The 20236-nt window shown below is 46.0% G+C and overlaps 1 protein-coding gene across 1 annotated transcript; it reads left to right on the forward strand.

Moving 5' to 3' along the window:
• The first annotated feature begins 1038 nt into the window (after positions 1 to 1038).
• On the forward strand, positions 1039 to 19967 carry LOC110563761 (protein CutA homolog). The gene is made up of 6 exons (XM_021660957.2): positions 1039 to 1199; positions 7948 to 8093; positions 12096 to 12155; positions 13696 to 13741; positions 14089 to 14138; positions 16320 to 19967. Exons 1-6 carry the CDS (start codon positions 1131 to 1133, stop codon positions 16420 to 16422), a joined length of 474 nt encoding a protein of 157 aa, XP_021516632.1. The 5' UTR covers positions 1039 to 1130; the 3' UTR covers positions 16423 to 19967.
• Positions 19968 to 20236: the final 269 nt, after the last annotated feature.

The raw sequence follows: 20236 nt of genomic DNA on the forward strand, positions 1-20236 counted from the left end.
TTTCTTTGCTGCAAACTCCCCAGTTTAATTGTATATTTTGTTGAACTAAAGCATGTGCATGTGCACACATGTGCGCGTGCACACACACACACACACACACACACACACACTACCAAAAGAATAATCTAGATACAAAGCAGTTCCTTAACCATTAACCAGTTTTTGCTGGGTCTCTTTCCCTGTCTCTGGTATTGTCAAATTAGGATATTTCACATGAAAAAGCTAAACTAAGAAAACTGAAAATCAAGTGGGGCTGTGGTGGTGCACACACCTTTATTCCCGGTGCTTGGGAGGCAGAGGCAGGTGGATCTCTGCGAGTTCGAGGGCAGCCTGGTCTACAAAGTGAGGCCAGGACAGCCAGGGTTACACACAGAAACCCTGTCTCGGGTGAAAAAAAAAAACACTGGACTTAATTCTGGGAAAAGCAACTGGCGTGGGAAGAGAAATCACTTCACCGGGGGAGAGAAGTAAGGAGAAAAAGTTAAGGTACAGGGAGGGAAGTGGGGAGGGACAGAGGGAGGTGCTGACAGAGAAGCAGTTCTTGTTTGTTTGAGACAGTATTTCTCTGTGTTGTTACCAGAAACTCGCTTTGTAGACCAGGCTGGTCATGACCTCACAGAGATCCACCTGCTTCCGCCTCTGGAGTGCTGGGATCAACCGCTTCTGGCCAGGGAAGCAGTTCTGTGTGTGAGTGTTCCACTTGCTTGTTTTTGTGGGTGGCGTTGGCCTGTTGACAGAAGGATTTTATCTGTGCGCTCCAACTTTGTGTGCTGTGGTTTCCGAAGGCTTTGCTTCCTAGAGAAAGGTTTATGTCTTCTTATCTGTATGCCTCTATGATTTTATTGTTTATTTGAATAGGAAAAAAGTAGCATTATTTTCCTGCAAGAGTAGTAGCTCTAAAGAGTAAACTCACAGGAGAGGTGTAACCAGTGTGTCTGTGTGGGGGAGACGCTTTCCTTCCTAGGCTGCTGGCTGTCTTCTGGCCAGCCTAGCTGGGAGGGGCAGAGCTGGATAGTGTCCTGGAAAAAGGTGTGTGGGGGTGGAGGAGGGTGGAGGAGGACTTCAGTTCCCGCCTGCCAGCCTACCTAAGGCTGTAGTCCCCGGTGACTGCCTAGTGCTAAAATCCCAGCATGGACAGGCCGGAATCCCGGTGTCCTCCACTAGGCTCCCTACGGCCATTTGTCCTTACATGTCTCCTGGTGAGTACGCCATTTATTACACAGAGTCCTCCTGGCCGTGAAGCCCCATACCTGGGGACTGAGGGGGAAGAAAATATTTCTCTTCTCTGCTGTTGGGAGTTTTGAAGTCTGGGCAGGCTTGGAGAACAGTTGAGATCCTTGGAAGTACTTAATGTCCCAGAGGCTGTCCAGCGTTTCTGGGTTGCCAGCACCCTTTCATGTCTGCCCTGTGGGGACAAACGGGGCTGTGTCTGTGTTTGCTGGTGCTTTTTCTCCTAAGCGCCTTAGATAAGATCTTTGCCTAGTGCAGTTTCCATCACGCTTTTCTACTGTTTTCTGCAGGCTGCTTTCTCATCTCTGAAACATCTTGGAAAGTTAGTGTTAGAAGGGACAGCAGAATAGCTGCAAAGGGTAGTGAGGACAGGGCTGTGGGAGAGTCCCAAGACCAAGGCTCTGCCTGATCCTGCTGCACACACTTGGAGTGATTGCCCTCCTTCTCTGGCCATTATTTCCTCATTCGTGAGAACTGCTGTAAAATCTCTTAGGAGGTTTTTGTTTGTTTTAAGTTCTGGATCTGTAGTCAGGAAAATGTATAAGCTGAAAGTTGTGTTGATCTCAAGGTATTTACAGATTCCTTCAAATTAGGGTGTTATGAATTTAATTGTGACGCTGGCTAACGTCTTTTTTTTTTTTCAACTTATTTAATTTTATTTTATGTGCATTAGTATGAAAGTGTTGGATCCTTTGGAACTGGAATTACAGATAGTTGTGAACTGCTGTGTTAGTGCTGGGAATATGAACCCGGGTCCTTTATGGAAGATCAGACAGTGCTCTTAACCACTGAGCCATCTCTCCATCACTATTAGCTACCTTCTCAAAGGCCACAGTAAATACTCTAGGTCAGAGACAAAGAAGCCTGGCAGGATGGGGCAATCCTGTATTCCCAACACTCTGGAGTCTGAGGCAATGGAATTCCTGCAAGTTTGAGGCTCCATAGCAAAACCCTGGCTAAAAAAGAAAAATAGAAAGAAAGAAGGGGGAAAAAGGGGAGAATGGCTGGATCGAGTAGGAAATAACTGAATAGCTACATAAAATATTTTATATAAATGTGAAATTAGAAAAGGTGTATAGCAAAGATACAAAAGATATAAAATATAAAAACTTTATAATGTGAAGACATTTCTTTAAAACTTAACATTGGAGAGATGGCCTAAACAGTAAGGAACTTGCCGGGAGCCTCGTTCAGACCCCCAGTGCCTCTGTAAGGAAGAGCAGGCACAGCAGCACACAACTGTACCCTCAGCACTAGGGATGGTGGAGACTGCAGGAGAGGTAGACCCCTGGAGCTCATAGACCAGCCAACCTAGCTGAATCAGAGAACTCTAGGGTGACTGAGAGACCCTGTCTCAAAAAACAAAATGACCCTAGACAAAGAACTACAGGCAACTGAGGAGATCTGAGAGCAGGAGACGCAGTCTTCCCTGGAGAGGAGCTTCCTAACTAGTTGTCCAAGACCAAGTAATCAGCCCTGAAAAATAAACGCACACACACACCAGTAGATAGATGGAGCAGGTTGTATTTATATTTATTTATATGTTTATATATGTGTGCAATAATGACAAAGAAAAGGAGGGAAAGGTGGGAGGGGTGGAGGGAGGAAAGAGAAGAGGGAAAGACATAATTATATTTTAATTTCAAACAATATATTTTTTAAAAAGGCGAAGAGCACCTGAGGAACACACCTAACATTGACCCTGGCTTTCACAAGCACAAGTGTATCTGCACATGTATGCAAATGTTCATACACAACACACAAATTATACTCAGATTTTTTTTCCCATTAAAGTTAAGTGTTTGGTATGGCATTGACAGTGGTGAGTACTATAGTAAGAATTCTGGAACTTTGATTTCTTTAGAAAACACAGAACTAGCTGGGTGTGGTGGCTCTCAGGAAATGGAGAGGTGGGTGGATCACTGTGAGTTCAAGTCCAGCCTTGTCTACAAAGTGAGTCCAGGATAGCCAAGGCTACACAGAGAAACCCTGTCTCAAAAAACCAAACCAAACCAACCAACAAACCCCATATAAGTGTTATAAGAATGTTTTCATTTTAATCCCAGGAGTGGGGATAATGGGCCGCTTTGCAGCACTGACTATGATTTGCCTTATGCTCTGGCAAGGGCGTGATTTTGCCAGCTGCAGATAGTTTCTGCAATTGTGTGGTGTTTGGAACTCTGGGGACTCTTTAGAGGGTGTATAAATGCTAGCCCCCCATAGGTGGGTTGTTGGTGGCTGTTAGTTAGAGTTTGTTAAGTGGTCCTGCGTAAAGAAGAAACGACAACAGGAGATTAGATATCCTGGCAGGCAACGTCAAATTTTGCTCCAAGGAGCTCCACCCCCTAATCAGCAGGAAATCGTCTAACAGTAACGTCACCCCCTCTCTTCTCTATCATTTTTTTTCTCTCCTAGTGTTAGGATGTTTGAAAGGGTGGAAGAAAAGGGGTGAACGGGGGGGGGGAGAAAGAAGAACGCATAAAGTAGCAAACACTGGTTACAGAGTATGGCTGCCTTCCCTTTGAGTAAGCGTTTCTGTCAGAGAAAGCGGTACTTCCCACCCTTCAGTTCATAGAAGTCATTTTCTGCATTACCATCCACTATTGGGTTCATACTGACCTTTCGTGCTTATGATACCTTGTTAATGTCCACAAATAATTTTTACAGTGTGGGGTGCTAAGGTGCTGTCAGTACAGAAATGAAGAGGAATGAAGACTTCCTGTCCAATGGGGGCAGACGGTAACAGCCACAGTGTATTTCAGTGTGACAGCCATTTGAACCCCACTTATTAGGTGACAATTGCATCTCCTTCCCAGTTGTGAGTCAGACTTGTCTGCAGATATTGCTCAGTCCCCTGGCATTTCTGTATCCCTGCCTCTGGTTACCTTGGTTCGAGGGCTGTCTTAGGTATCATTGGATGGTCTCTTCCCTCTTAGTATTTTGGCTGTGAGCTCATCTCATGCTTCCAGGGCATTTACCTGCTGGCTGAAATGCCCCAGATCTTCCTCAATGCTTAGCTGAGGAACAGACTGCAGGTGCCGCTTGCCTTTCCAGTAACATCAGCATCCTTGCTCCTTATTTGTGGGTCAACCTCCCCATGATAAGTGTTCCTTTTGCTTACAGTTGTGCTCAAGCCTCATGTTAGGGAACTTGAACTCGGGGCGGGGGAGGATCATAATCTGTGCCCCAGCTGACACTGAGATGTCAGTTGAAACAGTCAAACAGTGAAAAGCAGAAGAACAAGATTGACCCAGTATAGCCACATTGGCAAGAGGGATGAAGAGACCCAACAATCACCACCAAGTCTATCCTTGTGAAGCAGGGTTTAAGGAGCCAGGGAGCTTCGAATCCAGGCTGCCCAGGTCAAGGTGACTTACCCACCACCGACCCACCATTGTCTGGAGTCCAGGTGGAGTGTCTGGAGTCCAACCAGGTGGTCCAGCAAACTGTTAGCAGCATGTGGAATCTGTTCCTGGGAGGCAAGTTCCCTCTCTGGCCGGTGTCAGGTACAGCCTTCTAGCATGAGCATCCTGGGGAGGAGGGGAAGTCTAGTTTATTGGGTCCTTTGTTTCACTAGTCTAATAGTCGGACTGAGGGACACATGATTCTTTCGCATACATTTATTGCAGCCAGGCCAGTAACACTTACAGTGGGCGGCCTCCGAGCCTTCCCTACTTCACCGAGCTGGCTAATCTTGGCACCACCATCTCACTTGCGTAGTGCCAGGCCATCTCACTAGCCTGCAGGTATTTCTTGAGAGCCTGCCACTTGCCAAGAGCTGAGCTAGGGCTGTGGTCATAAGGCACAGCCCTTCCCTTATTGAGTTAGTGATTTCAGATGGAGCTTCTCTTCTTATCAGAACCCTGGCAACTGTGAATCAGGCAGCACAAGGCCTCTCCAGGCTGAGGCTGATGGAAGAAGGGGAAGTAACTTTTCCCCAGTCAGAAGCCACAGGCTGTCAGCAAGAGTGAAGAGCCACACCTCTCCCTAGCGCTTTGAACTTCTCCCTATAACCAAGTGAATTTTCGCTAAAGAAACAACAGTGATGGGCTCTCCAGCTGATGGCTCAGAGGTTAAGAGGTCCTGAGTTCAATTCCCAGCAACCACATGGGGACTCATAATCCTCTACAGTGAGATCTGGTGCCCTCTTCTGGTGCTCAGGCACACATGAGGGCAGAATGCTGTTTAAATAATAAATAAATCAATCTTTTTTTTTTTTTTTTTAAAGAAAGAACAGTGACAGCTTCCTTCAAGAGGCTGGCTCTTTCTTGCTGCATGGCTACTGGGTCAGTTCAGAAGGGTAGGAGATGGTGTTGAAGTGGAGGCACTAGTGGAAGTCCTAAGGCAGGAAGAAGAATTCAGCCAGAACGTTAAACCCCACCTAAGGACATTAAAAACATTGCACAGTTGGCCGGAGAGATGGCCCAGTAGCCAAGAGCACTGGCTGCTCTTGCAGAGCACCTGGGTTTGATTCCCAGCAACCACATGATAATTCACAACCATCTGTAACTCCAGTTCCAGGGGAATCTTCTGGCCTCTGCAGGTACTAGGCATGCATATGGCTCACAGATACACACGCAAGCAAAACACATACACATGAAACTTTTTTTAAAAAAGTAAAACGATAACGGAATTATTATTCAGGGCCCATCAAGAGCTACAGTCAGGACTCATGTAACAGCATGAGATGGAGGGAGGACAGATGTTCACTAGAACAGAACGGAAGCCTGGGCTGGGAGGCAGGAGGGGCGGCTGTGGTTCAGCCTGGCTGGGTCCCAGCCTGACTAGCTTCCCACTGTCCCTTTTAATGGTTCTGGGATGACCCTGGAATGGAAGGTACTTCTGTTCTTTCCCTCTCAAGTGTCTTGTCATTAATTAGAAAATGATATCCCAGGTGTTTCCTCACACAGTTGCTGTCACACTGCTCAGGATCTTGAGTTTTTTTCTGGGCCAGTGAAGTGACCTTCTAAACAGGACTCTTCCTGCTCAGTCTCTGTCCCTCCCTTGCTCATCATTCTCCTCCGACTGGCCATATTGTTACTGTCCTACTTACAAACCTCCGAAGTACCTGTAACCTGAATCTGAGCCCAAACTACCTAGCTTCACCCTTTCCTTTGTAATTCTAGCCAGCCTTGTTTCCAACCACCCACACAGGAGCCATGTAAACAGGGTCTTCCATAGCCTTGGAGTTGATTAGTGCTTTAGTGGATGCCCTCCCCGAAATATGTGACTTGTTATTTCAGATCCAATTTAAGCGGTATTGTGATCTGGATGTCTGCTGCAGGCTCGTGTGTTTGAACACTGGGTGTCCAGCTGGCCGCACTGTTTGAAGGAAGCGGGTCATTGGAGAGGGCCTTGATGTTTATAATTTGGCTTCTCTAGTCTCTGCTTCCTGGTATGGCAAAATGTGAACAACCACCTTCCACGCGTTGCCTTCACCATGATGGACTACTATTTTGTTTGTTTTAAACTTTCTGATTTTTATTTGTTTGTTTCAAGACAGGGTTTCTCTGTGTAGCCTTGGCTGTCCTGGATTTGTAGACCAGGCTGGCCTTGAACTCAACAGAGATCCACCTGCCTCTTGCCTGAGTGTTCCTGGCTCAATTTTTCTGATTTTTTAAGGAGGCCATTCTCAGCCTCTCAGAGCATGCTTCTCGTTAGGATGACAAGAAAAAGCAACCAATACAGAAAACACATTCCACAGGAAAGCCTGTTTCGTCTCAGCCCCCCAAGGCTTTCCTCTTGGTCCTTCTAATCATCAGTCCCAGTAGCATGTGTAGCCTAGTTGTACAGCTGGTATGTTTGCATTAAAGTATGCAGAGCACCTGGTGCAGATAAATAAATGCAAGTGAAGTTATCCACTAAAACGTTAGGAAAGACTATCATTCTCACAGTCTTCAGGGGATGTTAGCTGTTCAGTGAGTGGCAGCTACAATTACCTGCAGTGACAGTTTTATGCAATGAAACTGGATTTGAAACCATCCAGACTTGAGTTCAAATTCTGGCTTCAACAATTAAAGCTATAATTTTGAGAAAGTGTTTTGCTTTATTGATTTGTGGTCCTCCATTTTTTTCCCCTTTAGCTATAAAATGCAGAGGAAAATGTACAGGCATGAACATTTTGTGTAGGTGTGAATAAATTTGTATGTGTGTGTGGGGTGCACTTTACACGTATGTGTGCCAGAGGTCAAGCTTGGCGTATCATTCACCATCTTGTCCTTTATTTATTTAATGTGTATTAAATGTGTGGGTGTTTTGCTTACACCACACTTGTGCCTGGTACCCTCGGAAGCTAGAAGGGGATGTCAGATCCCCTGGAATTTGGGTTACAGATGGTTGTGAGCCAGTGTGTGGGTGCTGGAGATTGAAGAAGGAACATCCAATGCTCTTACCCTTGTTTTTGAGCTAGTGTCTGCCATTGGTCTAGAGCACATGGAGTAGGTGCTAGCTGGCCACTGAGCCCCAGGGACCTGCCTGTCCCTGCATCTTCAGTGTTCAGATTATAAGCAGGGACCACCAAATCCAGCTTTTTTTCTGTGGCTTGTGGGGATCTAACTTAGGTCCCCAAGCCACTTGGCAAGCACTTTACCAACTAAGCTAGCTTCCCAGCGCTGGGGCATGATATTCTAAGTTGTAAAGCATGGGTGGGGATGACAATGATTTCAGTCTGGTGGAGCCAAGAGTCATTGACCTGTGTTTCTCTTTTCTACCATGTAGATCCTGACAGCTGTTCTGACGTATCCTATGCTCAGGACCCTTAGCCTCCAGTTCCACTCCTCCCTCACTGGAAGCTACGTCTCTGGTACTTACTCCATCGTTTTTGTCAACTGTCCCAATGAGCAAATTGCCAAAGACATCGCCAGGTATCGTGCAGGGGCTAGGGAAGCTACTAGGGTGCTCTCTAGGGGCCACATTGTAGCCTTTGTCTTTCTTTGACAACCTTTTCTATCCAGTGATGAACTCTATACTATCTGCTTGGGATGGGGAAAGGAACCCATTCGATGATCCTGTTCAGAGTGATCAGGGCTGATCCTACTCCCCGATGCAGAATGTTAAGTAGTTGATGAGGTAGAAAAAGAAAGTGAGACCCATAGAGAGAGGTGGCTTGTTTGAGGCATTAAGAGAACCGTTAAAGCCTTCACGGGGACAATTTAAATCTCCAACCACTAGTCTGGCTCCTTTTCTCAGCCCCTTTGCTGAGAAATTAAGGCAGAGACAGCCCCGTATATTGGGTAGTTTTCTAGAAATGACTGTGGTGATCTGGAAGGAGCGCTGGGTTTGTAATTACACCATGGTTTTAATGTTGGCTGTGCTACTTTTATTTATTTGACTCTGGGGCGGGGGCAGGAGTTGCATGATAGGGATGATCAAACTCAGGACCTTGAACATGATAGGTAGATTTAGATGCTGAATTGTAAGGTGGGATTATGCTACCTACCTCACAATGTTGTAGTGAAGATTAAATGATATGAAATATATATAACTCACACTCCAGAAAATGGAATAAAGTAGATGCTCAATAAATGCACACGAAACCCTGTCTTACCTGACTATAAACATATCTCTGAAGAGGGATGGTAGGACCTTGCCCCTTTCTTCTTGTTTTATAATAGAAGAATCTTGCTGATTAAGATCACAATAACAATGCCTAGAGGCAGACATATTGGTAAATTGGTCTAGGCCTAGGGTGAAACAGTGAAGGTTAATGGTTGATGGAAAACTTTGTCCTCCCTGGGAAAAAGAAGAATGGGAGTGCGCCGACCCAGGCATCGTATACCGTGTCTACTGTGACATTTAGTTACAGCAACAGAATGGTCGGTATCACCTTATCACATCCACCCTCAAACCAGCATATCCTGTGACCACACACAGAGCCTCTGAGGACACAGAGAGGCAGCCGTGGGGAGGCCGCTCTAAGGGCGGGCTCAGTGTGCTGGAGGTTAGGAATGACTGACCCTGGACCTGCAGAAGACAGACCTAGGCTCTGCCTGTCTTTCCTGCCTGAAATGCACCTGCTTGGAGATAGGCAGGAGCCGACACCCAGCTCAGTTGGATAGATGCGCACTGTGGTGCCTACCATCCATTTTGAATTGAGGATCCAGATAATCTGTGTTTTTGTGAGTATAAAATACCCTGATGTTAAATATTGTAACAAAGTCAAGACTCTTTTTGTGAATACCCCGAGGGCCAAATCATGTACTTTATCTGTGACCTCTGTGTGCCTGGCTCTGCTTTTCTTCCTGATGCTTCCGAGCGCCTGAGCTTCGTGGGCATGACTTGATGGTCTTCACTGTTTGTGCGCCTGTTCTGTCTGAGATGGAGTTCAGCCAGCCAACCACTCCTCCTTCTCCTCTTCCTTCTTCCTCCTCCTTCTCCTTCTTCCTCCTCCTCTCCTTTTTTCGGACAGTGGTCCTTAAAACATCTCCATGGTTGTGTGATCTGTTACCTGAGTCCAGGTTGCCGTGATCATTGGCAGGGAAGCTCACCTTCGTAAGAGTCTGTGAAGGACAAACAGTGGATGGGTAGCTCTCTTTCTTGTGTTTGTATGCCATGGCTGGGAACCAAAAATCAAAGTTTCCGGTTGGTGGTTGGAGTGGGCAAGAATTGATGAGGTTGCTTGAACAGGTCTGTTTTATGTGTCTTACATTGTAATTTTTCAAAGCAGCCGCAATGGTAGATGGTGATGAAAGGATATTAACATGGAACTTTTAAGTAGAACACTCTTAGCTCGGGGCTCAAGGAATGAGAGAAGAACAGCTGAACAGCTCTCTCCTTGGAAGAGCGGAGGAAAGGAAGGGCCCCTGAGTAGGGCTCAGATAAGGTTTTTATCCTGGGTCTAAGCACTTGAGATTGTGGTAAGCACCTTTAAAACAGACATAACAACAACTAAAAACAAACCCCACCTTGAAGAAGACTCTCTACTTGCCAAACAACCCGCGGATAGTGTGTTTCTGCTTGGAGTTAGTGGTGTGTGCTCTTTGTGGTCACGCGGAGATCTGCAGGCTAGCCAGGTGTGTGCAGAGTTAGGTGCGGCATTGTGAAAGGAACTCTTGGTAGCGAAGAAGGTTAGAAGCCGCCTGACTAAACTGGTTTTTCATCTAGTCAGGCAGAAAGGAGAACAGGAGTGTTTCAGGCAGGAAAGACAAGCAGAGCCTAGGTATGTCTTCTGTAGGCCCAGTGTCAGTCAGTCATTCCCAACCTCCCCACCCTTCTCCCCCACCCCGCACTCTGAGCCCACCCTTCCACTGACTTCTTTTTTTTTTTTTTTTTTTTTCCACTGACTTCTTCTCAGCTACTTCTGTGTGTCCTCAGAGGCTCTGTGTGTGGTCACAGGGTCTGCTGGCTTGAGGGTGGATGTGATAAGGTGGTGTCTTCTGTTCTGTTGATGAAACTAAATGGCCCAGAGTAAGTCATTGATTTATAAATAAAGATTTATTTCACCTTCTGGCCGTAGAGCTGGGAAGTGCAAGAGCATGCTCCTTGGTAGCTGACAAGAGCTTTCCTCTGCATTATAACACGGCCTGGGGCAGCCATGGCAGTAGAGAACAAGCATGGAGATTCATTCCCCTCTCTCTTCCTTATGAAGCCACCAACTCCATCACGAGGGCCCCACCCTCATGCCTTCACTAACCACCCTCTAAAAGCTCTCTTTCTAAATTCATTAACATCATTTATGGAATTAGATTCCCAGCACAGCAATTCTGGGGGCACACTCAAATCACAGAATTCGGCTGCTGGCCGCCAGCATTCACAACCTTCCGTGTAAAACACGGTTCTTCCGTCTCCACAGTGCTAAAGTTTAACAAGCTACAACACCACTTAAAAAGTCCAAAGTCCAGGCTCTCATTTGAATCAGATCTAGGTGAGACTCAAAGCATACCTGATACCAAACTGACTTCACTAGCTTGTGAAATCAAACACAAACACATTGTGCTTCTAAAGTACAATGGTGAGGCAGGCATAGAACAGACGTTCCCATTTCCAAAGGCACAAATAAGCAAGAAGTAAGGAATAGCCCATGTGTCTTGTGGTTTCTATTGCTGTGATGAGACACCATGAGCAAAAAAGCAAGTTGGGGAGGAAAGGGTTTACTTGGCTTATACTTCCACATCACTGTTTATCATCAAGGGAAGTTGGGACAGGAACTCAAACATGGCAGGAACCTGGAGGCAGGAGCTGATGCAGAGGCCATGGAAGGGTGCTGCTTACTGGCTTGCTCCCCACAGGTTGCTCAGCCTGCCTTCTTATAGAACCCAAGGTCACCAGCCCAGGGTTGGCCCCACCCACAATGGTCTGGGCCCTCCCTCATCAGTCACTAATTAAGAAAATGCTCTCTAGGCTTGCCCACATCCCATTTTGCAGAGGCATTTCTCAATAGAGTGTTCTTCTTCTCAGGTGACTACAGCTTGTGTCAGATTGGCATAGAGCTAGCCAGGACACCCTATGAGTTGACACCTTAAGCGTTTTAATTCTGAGGGCTCAGGGTAAATTCCTTGGTTCTGTGCCCCTCTTCCTGACTACACTAGGGTAGTAGGCGGGCCACAGGCTCACTCCATGTCTTTGCTGGGCTCATCTTAAGCATAGTGTGCATATTGCATGCTGTTAGCTCCGATGCTGTTCAGTCTCGGTGGCTCTCCTGGAATTGCCTAAGTCAAGACTTACCAAAGTCCTCACCTATAGCTTTATTAACGTAAGACTTTCAGGATTAAGTTTCCAACATACTTCTCAGTGCATATCTAAAGCATAGAGGGGGAGGGACACCCTAAGTGATTGCTTGCGTAGACTCAGATATTTAGGGTGATTCCCATCTCTTCTCTGGAGACTTTGGGCTTGCTCTGGTGATCACCTCCTTCTCTTTGCTCTAGGGCCATCCTGGATAAGAAGATGGCTGCCTCTGTGAACATCTTGCCTAAGAATTCTTTACTGTGAGTTTTGCCATGGCCAGTGGAGGGGAGTTGTTAAGGTTAGGTCCTGGATGATTGAAAGAGCATGGGACAAATGGTAAACTGTCAGAGAGTGTTTCAAAGGCATCTAACCAACACTTCACAGTTGACTTGCAGTCATGGTTTAATCAGTTTATATCAACCATGGAAAGAAAAAAAAATTAAATAAATAAATAAATAAATAAAATTAAAAAAAGCTGTATAGAGAAAGGAGGGAAAAGTCATGTTATTTGCTCACTTGCTCACACCATCTTGAACATGGCTCCTTAACTTGGCTTTAATTTTGACCCCTGAGGTTCAGCCTAGTCTGTTGAATTAGTCTTTCTGAGGGTGAGGCCCAGGCTTCTGAATCTTTAAAATAGTCTCCAGAGCAGGGGTTCTCAACCCTTTGACCCCTTTGAGGGTGTAGCATAGCAGATATTTATGTTACAATTCATAACAGTAGCAAAGTTACAGTTATGAAGTAGCAACAGAATGATTTTATGTTTGGGGGTCACCGGAACATGAGGAGCTGTATTAAAGGGCCACAGCATTAGAAGGTTGAGAAGCACTGCTCAAGAAGCTTTTATTATGCAGCTCCGTGGTAGAGTGCTTGCTTGCCTAGCATGCACAAGGCCTTGGGTTTGCTCTCTAAGCAAACAGAAGAAAGGAAGAGGAGAGAAGGAGTGAAGGGAAGGGCAAATGGGGGGAAGAAGAAAAGGAAGGAAGGAAGGAAGCAAAGAGACCTTATGTGAAATCTTAAGTTAGGTAGCTGTCTTCAAGAGATGGTAAACCAATCGGGAATGCGCTGACAGCTGCTAAATACATTTGTTAAAATGGGTGGACAAACTGGCCTGTTGGGCCTTTGCCAACTCTAGACTTATTTGTATGGGTATCTTAGGGTTTCTATTGCTGTGGTGAAACACAACAGGCAAGTTGGGGAGAAAAGGGTTTATTTGGCTTAACCGTCCAGATCACTGTCAAGGGAAGTCAGGACAGGAACTCAAGCAGAGCAGGAACCTGGAGGCAGGAGCTAATGCAGAGTCCATGAGGGGTGCTGCTTACTGGCTAGCTTCACATGGCTTGCTTAGCCTGCTTTCTTTTGAGATAGGGTTTCTCTGTGTAGCCCTGGCTATCCTGGAACTTGTTCTGTAGACCAGGCTGGTCTCAAACTCCAAGAGATCTGCCTGCCTCTGCCTCCTGAGTGCTGGGATGAGAGGTGTGCACCGCCACCATCTTGACTTCAGCCTGCCTTCTCATGGAACCTGGCACCACCAGCACCACAATGGGCCGGGCCCTCCCCCATCAATCACTAATTATGAAAATGCTCTATAGGCTGGCCCACAGCCCAATTTTATGAAGACGTTTTTGTTTAGTTGAGGCTTCCTCCTCTCTGATGACTCTAGCTTGTGTCAAGTTGATATAAACTAGCCAGCACAACGGGTTTGAGAAAGGCTGTAAGGTCCCCTGGCCAGTATGGGTTTCCGAACGGGTTTGACAGGTTCCTTTTGTGAGCATTACACTTTGATTTTGTTCTCTTCAGGTACTTTTGGAAGGGAGAAATAGAAGAAGCCACTGAGATCTTGTTGGTAAGTGAGGATGGGGACAGAGGAGGCTTTAATAGGAGAATGAGTGACATCGGGCTTTTTTCAGACCCTTAGAAATTAGCAGCAAGGCTTGGGGTATAACCCATGGATGACTTCTTACAGGCAGGAGGCCTTAAGTCCAATTCCCACAGAAGAAAAAAAGATTACCACCAGTCAGCTGACTGAGGTTCTTTCCCACCTAAGGGGAGGGAGGTTGAGTGTCTGAGGCTCAGTAGCAAGCTTGTGACCTAGCCTGGTGATCTTGGAGGATTGCTAAGTGGCTAAAAGGATGCAGGGTAGAGCTATGGTTCAAGTCCCAAACTGCTGATTTAATTTTCTTTTCATCACAGCTAGTAAAGACAAAGACTTCCATGGTCTCCAGGCTGTTCACCTATATGAGGTAAGGCTCAGTTCCCACGGGCCCAGGCCAGGATGTTCTAGGCACTGAGCGAAGGAACCTGGGAAGTGGGAGGACTGGGGTTCAGTCACTGACCCCCAGAAGCCTCCTTGTCCTCCTCGTTGTCTCAGTTTCCATCTGGGCAGTGGAGAGTAGAATGAGATCGTTCACACTGGTGGCTGCACAACGCTGGCCTCAGGGCCTCTTCATACCTTAAAAGGATTGTCTGGACTCTCCAAAGCATCATGGGGTAATTTCTTGCCAGTTTAGGACTGCGGTAAGGCAGTGTGTGAGTGTGAGGTGAGTGCTTCACACAGTAGGGTCTCTTGACTTTTGACGTCTCCAAGACTTTGATGGAGTCCATGAAAGTTACCTTTTTTCAGTCATAAGTGCTAAGGATTTTGAAAAACCGTTTTTTTAAAGCTTACTTAAGAGCAATAAAACCATTATATATTAATAACCCAAATACTGTGTTTCTTAATGAAGAGTAGTTACATTTTTTCAAAACTAAGAAATTAATGAGAAAATGGCATCATTTATCTTTTTCAAATTGTGACTTAATGAGATAGCTGCTAGGGACAGCTTTAAATTTAAAATGACAAATTTAAGGTTTCAGGATTTAGAAATTCTGCTTGCAAATGACTTTCTCACTGAAAACAAAAAAGCTGTTCCCTTCCATCCCCAGTATTGGAGATGGGATCTATGTCATTTCAGACCTTGTGAATGGAACTGCATTCTAACAAGCTCCAAAGTGATTGCTATCCATGTTCACACTTGAACACGGGTCTAACCAGCCTCAGTGCTAGCTGTGTGTTAAATCACTTGGAGACATGTTCCAAATGTCCAATATAAGCCCTGCCTCATGGATTCTGACTTGGTTTGTCTGGTGTGGGGATAGAATACATTACTCTTAAGTAGCACCCCAGGTTGACTGAAATGTATAGCTTGGGCTACAGCCCTGTGCTCTGCATGATAAAATTCATTGCCTTCACATCTTAGAGAGGCTAGGATTTTTGTGGCCATATGGTGGGGAGCTGAGCCTCAGCTACAGAGAAGACAAGCTCTTTTGTTACCACCTAAGCAGAAGTGAGGGAATGAGACACCTTGGTTGAACCAAAACAGTAACCTGTGAGAGACAGCTTCGGGTTAGGAGAGAACTCCAGAGTTCTGCTTCTTATGTTGAAGTATGGCTTCCTACTCCATAGTTGTGCCGTGGTGCTAATAAACTGTTAGTATACTTTTTGCCTCATTTGTCTATCTATAAAATGGGTATCAAACTACCAGATTGTTATACATATTAGAATATATGATTATATCTATGAAGTATTTCAACAGTTCATATTAATGCTAGATTCTTTGGATTCTGTATATCTATATCTATATAGATTCTGGCCTAGGTGTCCATGAAATACACTCATCAAATTGATAACCTTCGGGTTCTGAATGAAACAATCCTACTTGCTGAAAGTATACAGTGCTTATATACATACTATGATTAGCTAAATGTATTATCTCACGAGAACTTTCCAGTGCCTCTAAGTTGATCAGAATATAAGCAAATATTTATTACCCCATCCAACACGTGAGAGACTGATGTGAAGAGAACCGGCGTTGTGCACTGAGTGCCGGGCGAATGAAACAGAGGGGCAGATGCCTGAGCCAGGCTTGTCAGGAAGGGCTCCAGGGGAAACTCGGTGATTGTTTGGCCAAGAGAGGGGATCTTGTTGATCACCCTGGGCAGGGAGGAATATAGAGGCTTTGGAGAAGGGGCAGGAAGACACAGCGATGTGTTTGGAGGGTGGTGAAGAATAGAGAATATGAGTATGTGCAATACTGGCCACTAGCTGAGTGCTTTGGACACCCTGCTTTAGCTAGTCCTTAGCAATCCAGTCAAAAAGGTATGTTTTTATCCCCTTTTGTAGAGACATTCTGAGAAAACTGACTAGTCCGTAGACACGGAGTTAATACAGGCAGACACAGAATTTGAACGCATATCTCTAAGACTCTAAAAGCACCCGACCCAACTCGGCACCTGTTGGTTGAGAAACAGGCTCAGGCAGGCTGGGTCATGAGCAGTGAGCTGCAGCAGACTGTAGGGGCCCTCCAGAGAGCCTGCCAGTTGGTTTTATCATATAGGTTGATCCTGTCATAGTCACTCACTAGAGCTCTGCTTTCTTTCCAAAGGTTGGCTCATCCTTTTGAAATTCCAGAGGTCTTCAGTGTCCCCATGGACCAGGCTGATGCTCGCTATTTACAGTGGCTTGAGAAGGCCATGAAGGAAGACTAAGTAGAGAAACTTACCGTTGCAGGCCGCTGGCTGGCTCTGGCCTTTCTTGACGGTGCTCTGGGAAAAAGCAGGCCTCCTCCTGCCTCCCGTAGACTGGTCCCTACAGCACAGAGGCACCGGCTGACCTGTGCAGGCTGAATGAAGGGCTGAGACTTTCCAGGCTGGAAATGAGGGCCGAGCCGGCACGCAAGAACCAAGGAGAACATGGCTCTAAGTGCTGTGTGTTTGCAGGTGGTCAGAGGGTGTGAGGGTGAGGATGAGGGACTGAAGGGAGGCAGCATTGAGGGTGAGGTTTGTCATCTTCAGGCACAGGGCCTACCGTAAGTGCCTCTGCCTCTCATGGGGGCACTGTATGACCTTGTATGTGAGATAAATTTCTTCTGAAAAAAAAAACAGAAAAACAAAAAAACCCCAAAACCTGACACGTGCTCTATTCAAAATCATGAATCAATTTAGTGGTAGGGCTTCAGGGGTCAGCAGAATGGCTTCTCTTTGTTAAAGAGGCCTTTGTGGCTCTTGAATCTTGCAGGGGTGAAGCTGGCAAGGGGCTCCTTGAACCTTTGCCGATGAGGGGGAATATTAGGGCTTCAACACAACCTCATGGGTTGAGAATAAGTCTTGACTTTTTACTAGACTTAATATGACACATTCGAAGACCCTGGAGACAGGTTCTGGGAACCTGCTGGGCCTGCGTTTTTCCCATTTGCTGTCTAAGCTTCTGGGGCTGACCGAGGAACCCCTGGATTTCTTGAGGAATGCAGCCACACCCACATCCCAAGTGAAGCTGTCAGAAGTTTGTTGTGATTCCTCCCCGTTGTAGGCATTATCAAGGAAAACTGCACTTCGTGGAATTCTGTACAGGGAGGTATACGGAATCATGCGGTCTAGCCATGGTTTGAACCAGGTCCCTTCTATGACACAGTGGGGGGACTGCAGGTAGTTAGGACACAGGCAGCTACAGGGTCCTGGTCTCTTCTTTTTACTGTAGCGGCAGGGGTGGGGCGGGGTGAAGGGTGTTACATAAGCCAGGCAGAACCACATTCTTGTTCTGATTGCTGCGATGTGGCTCCCACTCTGACGCCCCCAAATGCCAAACGGTGGAGGGTCTCCAAGGGCCCACCTATGAAAACCCTGATCAGGACTGTATGCCGAGGCCCTTCCAAAGGAACGTAGAATTCTACTGGTGGTTTTGAGGGCCGGGGGGTGAAGATGTCCTTGGCGTTAATGACAGTTTCTGAGGGATACATCAGTCTTGAAAAATCCTACTTAAAATGACGCCAGATGGACCCGTTTGCTTTCATGAGCAAGGCCACTTTCTAGGTCTTCCTTTCAGAAGCTTGCCGTCCCCATTCAAGTCTCCCCTCTGTGGCATACGGGTGACCCCCTCATGCACTGTCCCTGTGCTCATGTTGTCCCCTCTACCTGGTGCTACTCCTTTGGAAAGCCTCCCTCCTGGGCTGGAGGCCAGAGGCATGTCCGATTCTCACTGATCTCTTGCACAAGGTTTGGGAATTAGTTCTCAAGCTGACTTTTCAGTTTCAAGGATTAAAACAACAACAACAACAACAACAAAGCTTTTTCTACAACACGAATTTACTTAAGTTATGAAATAGACAAAACATATCTTTTCTTGAACTTTCTTAAGCTTAAAGAGATTTTTATACCCATGGTCTTCATTGATTCATTTTCTGTGCTATGCATGTGATCAAAATAACCTCTCTTGGTGACCTCTCTTTGCCTCAGTGTCAGAAACTGGAGAGAGAGGAATACTTGCTGAACTGTTTAGGAAACTTCCTGTCTTATTCTTGTAAGTTAGGCTTACTTGTTATCCTCATTTTGCTGTTGAAGTGTGAGGTCAGAGGGCATGAGCCATGTGACCTTTTCTGCCCCCAGGGATCAATATTGGTCTAAGAGGGCAAAAGGAGCAGGGCAAAGGATGAGGAGTGGTATGGAAGTGAGGGTTCACCTGGATCAGCTTGGTGGAGGCAGATCAATGTTATTTGTGCTGAACGAGGATTGCATGGAACTTTGGGGAGTGGATAGAGATTTCCAGGGTAGGTAAAGATTGTTGGCTGGAGGGCTAAGGTCTTGAGATCCCTCATTTACGTGGAGAGGCATTCCAGGAATCCCAGGTGCTTTCTGAATGAGTTCTTATGGGGAGAAAGGGAGTTGGACTTGTAATTTCCCTAAGGAAAAACATGGCATTCTTCAGGCAGAGGCTGTGGGGGTCTGGATCCCAGGGAGAGAGGAGGAAGCCTCTCTGAAAAAGAGAGTCCTCCGCTTTATTCCGAGCTCAGGACTTTCTGGTCATGGGGGACTGCAACCTTTAACAGCGGGGTTTCTGACAGAGGAAAGTGAGGATGTGGCCCCGGGTCTGATTCTAAACCTAGTACTCCCCTGTTTTTCAGTCAAAGAGGCTAGTCGATTCTCAAGAAGGTACAGACCCAGAGAATCTACCGTAGCCACCAGCAAAGAAGTTCCTAGCCTTTGAAACATCCTCAGTCAGCCTGACACTTGTCCATCCACTGTGTTGGGTGATCCACACATGAAGGGAGAATGGAGTTTAGTGACCTGCCACGATCCTACATCCCAGAACACAGCTGTTGGAGGCACAATTGGGTTCCAGCCTGTCTCCTTTCAATGTTGCATTTCCTTTCCCACATTTCTTAGGATTTCCAAAATCTCTAAAATAGGCAATTGTGGAAATGAGTGAAAATGAAGCTTTCTTATAAGAGCATTTCTTATAACACCATTGCATTAAAAGAATCCCTTTGTCTGGATGTGGTGGTGGACCCAATCATCCAAGCCCTTGTAAGGCTAAGGCAGAGAAACCTCAAGGTCAAAGCCATCCTAGTCTACATAGGGAGATCCTATCTCAAAAGGAGAAAACAAAAACAAATCGCTTTCACCAAGTAAAGAGCAAAAGCGCTAACATCAAAGCGCTGGACTGGAGAGCGAGCCTCGCCAGGCACATGTAAGGGGAAGACACCAACACTGAGTCTGTGGGCCTTGCTTTAGGTTGTTGCCATGGCAACGACTCTGCTGCAACCTGTGGGTTTGTCTTGAAAATAATTTTATATATACAGCGTGTGCTTTATACAAATGCTGAGCGTGGTGTTCCAAGAAATGAATATTGGAAGGAAGGGGAACACTTATGTCAGTAATTCAGATGCATGGTTGATCCTTTCTCGTTGTTCAGCCAGTAAGTCCAAATGCTGTGGTATAGAATGCTATCCAAATGATGGTCCCTGGTACTCGCCAGTCTTTAAATTTGACCCCTACGCTATAGCCCTTAGTTAATAGTACTAATTATTTTGGGCTTAATATGCCTCTTTTTTTCAACAATTTTCCTTTTTCAAAAAAAGATTTATTTTATGTAGATGAGTGCTCTATCTGCAGGTACAACTGCACACCAGAAGAGGGCATCAGATCCCAGTATAGATGGTTGTGAGTCACCATAGGGTTGCTGGGAATTGAACTCAGAACCTCTGGAAAGGCAGACAGTGCTCTTAACCGCTGAGCCATCTCCCCACCCCCTATTCAACAATTTTCAGGTAAATGTAATAATGAGGAAAGGAATATGAAGAACAAATTATTTTAAGATAATGTGATTTGGGGAATTTCTGAGAATTCTAATTTATTTCTAAATCCTAAGAATAAATTTACCCAATAGAGAAAACAGTTCCACATTCTCCAGGGGCTTCAGGGCGGGAACACCACTGAGACAACACGGGTATGGAGAATGCAGGGGTGGCTGGGTGGTCACAGGGCTGGCCTCACCGTCCTTGGCCTCACCTCCAGGAGGCCAAGAGCA

Source organism: Meriones unguiculatus, chromosome 8 (genome assembly GCF_030254825.1).
Source record: "Meriones unguiculatus strain TT.TT164.6M chromosome 8, Bangor_MerUng_6.1, whole genome shotgun sequence".
NCBI lineage: Eukaryota > Metazoa > Chordata > Mammalia > Rodentia > Muridae > Meriones > Meriones unguiculatus.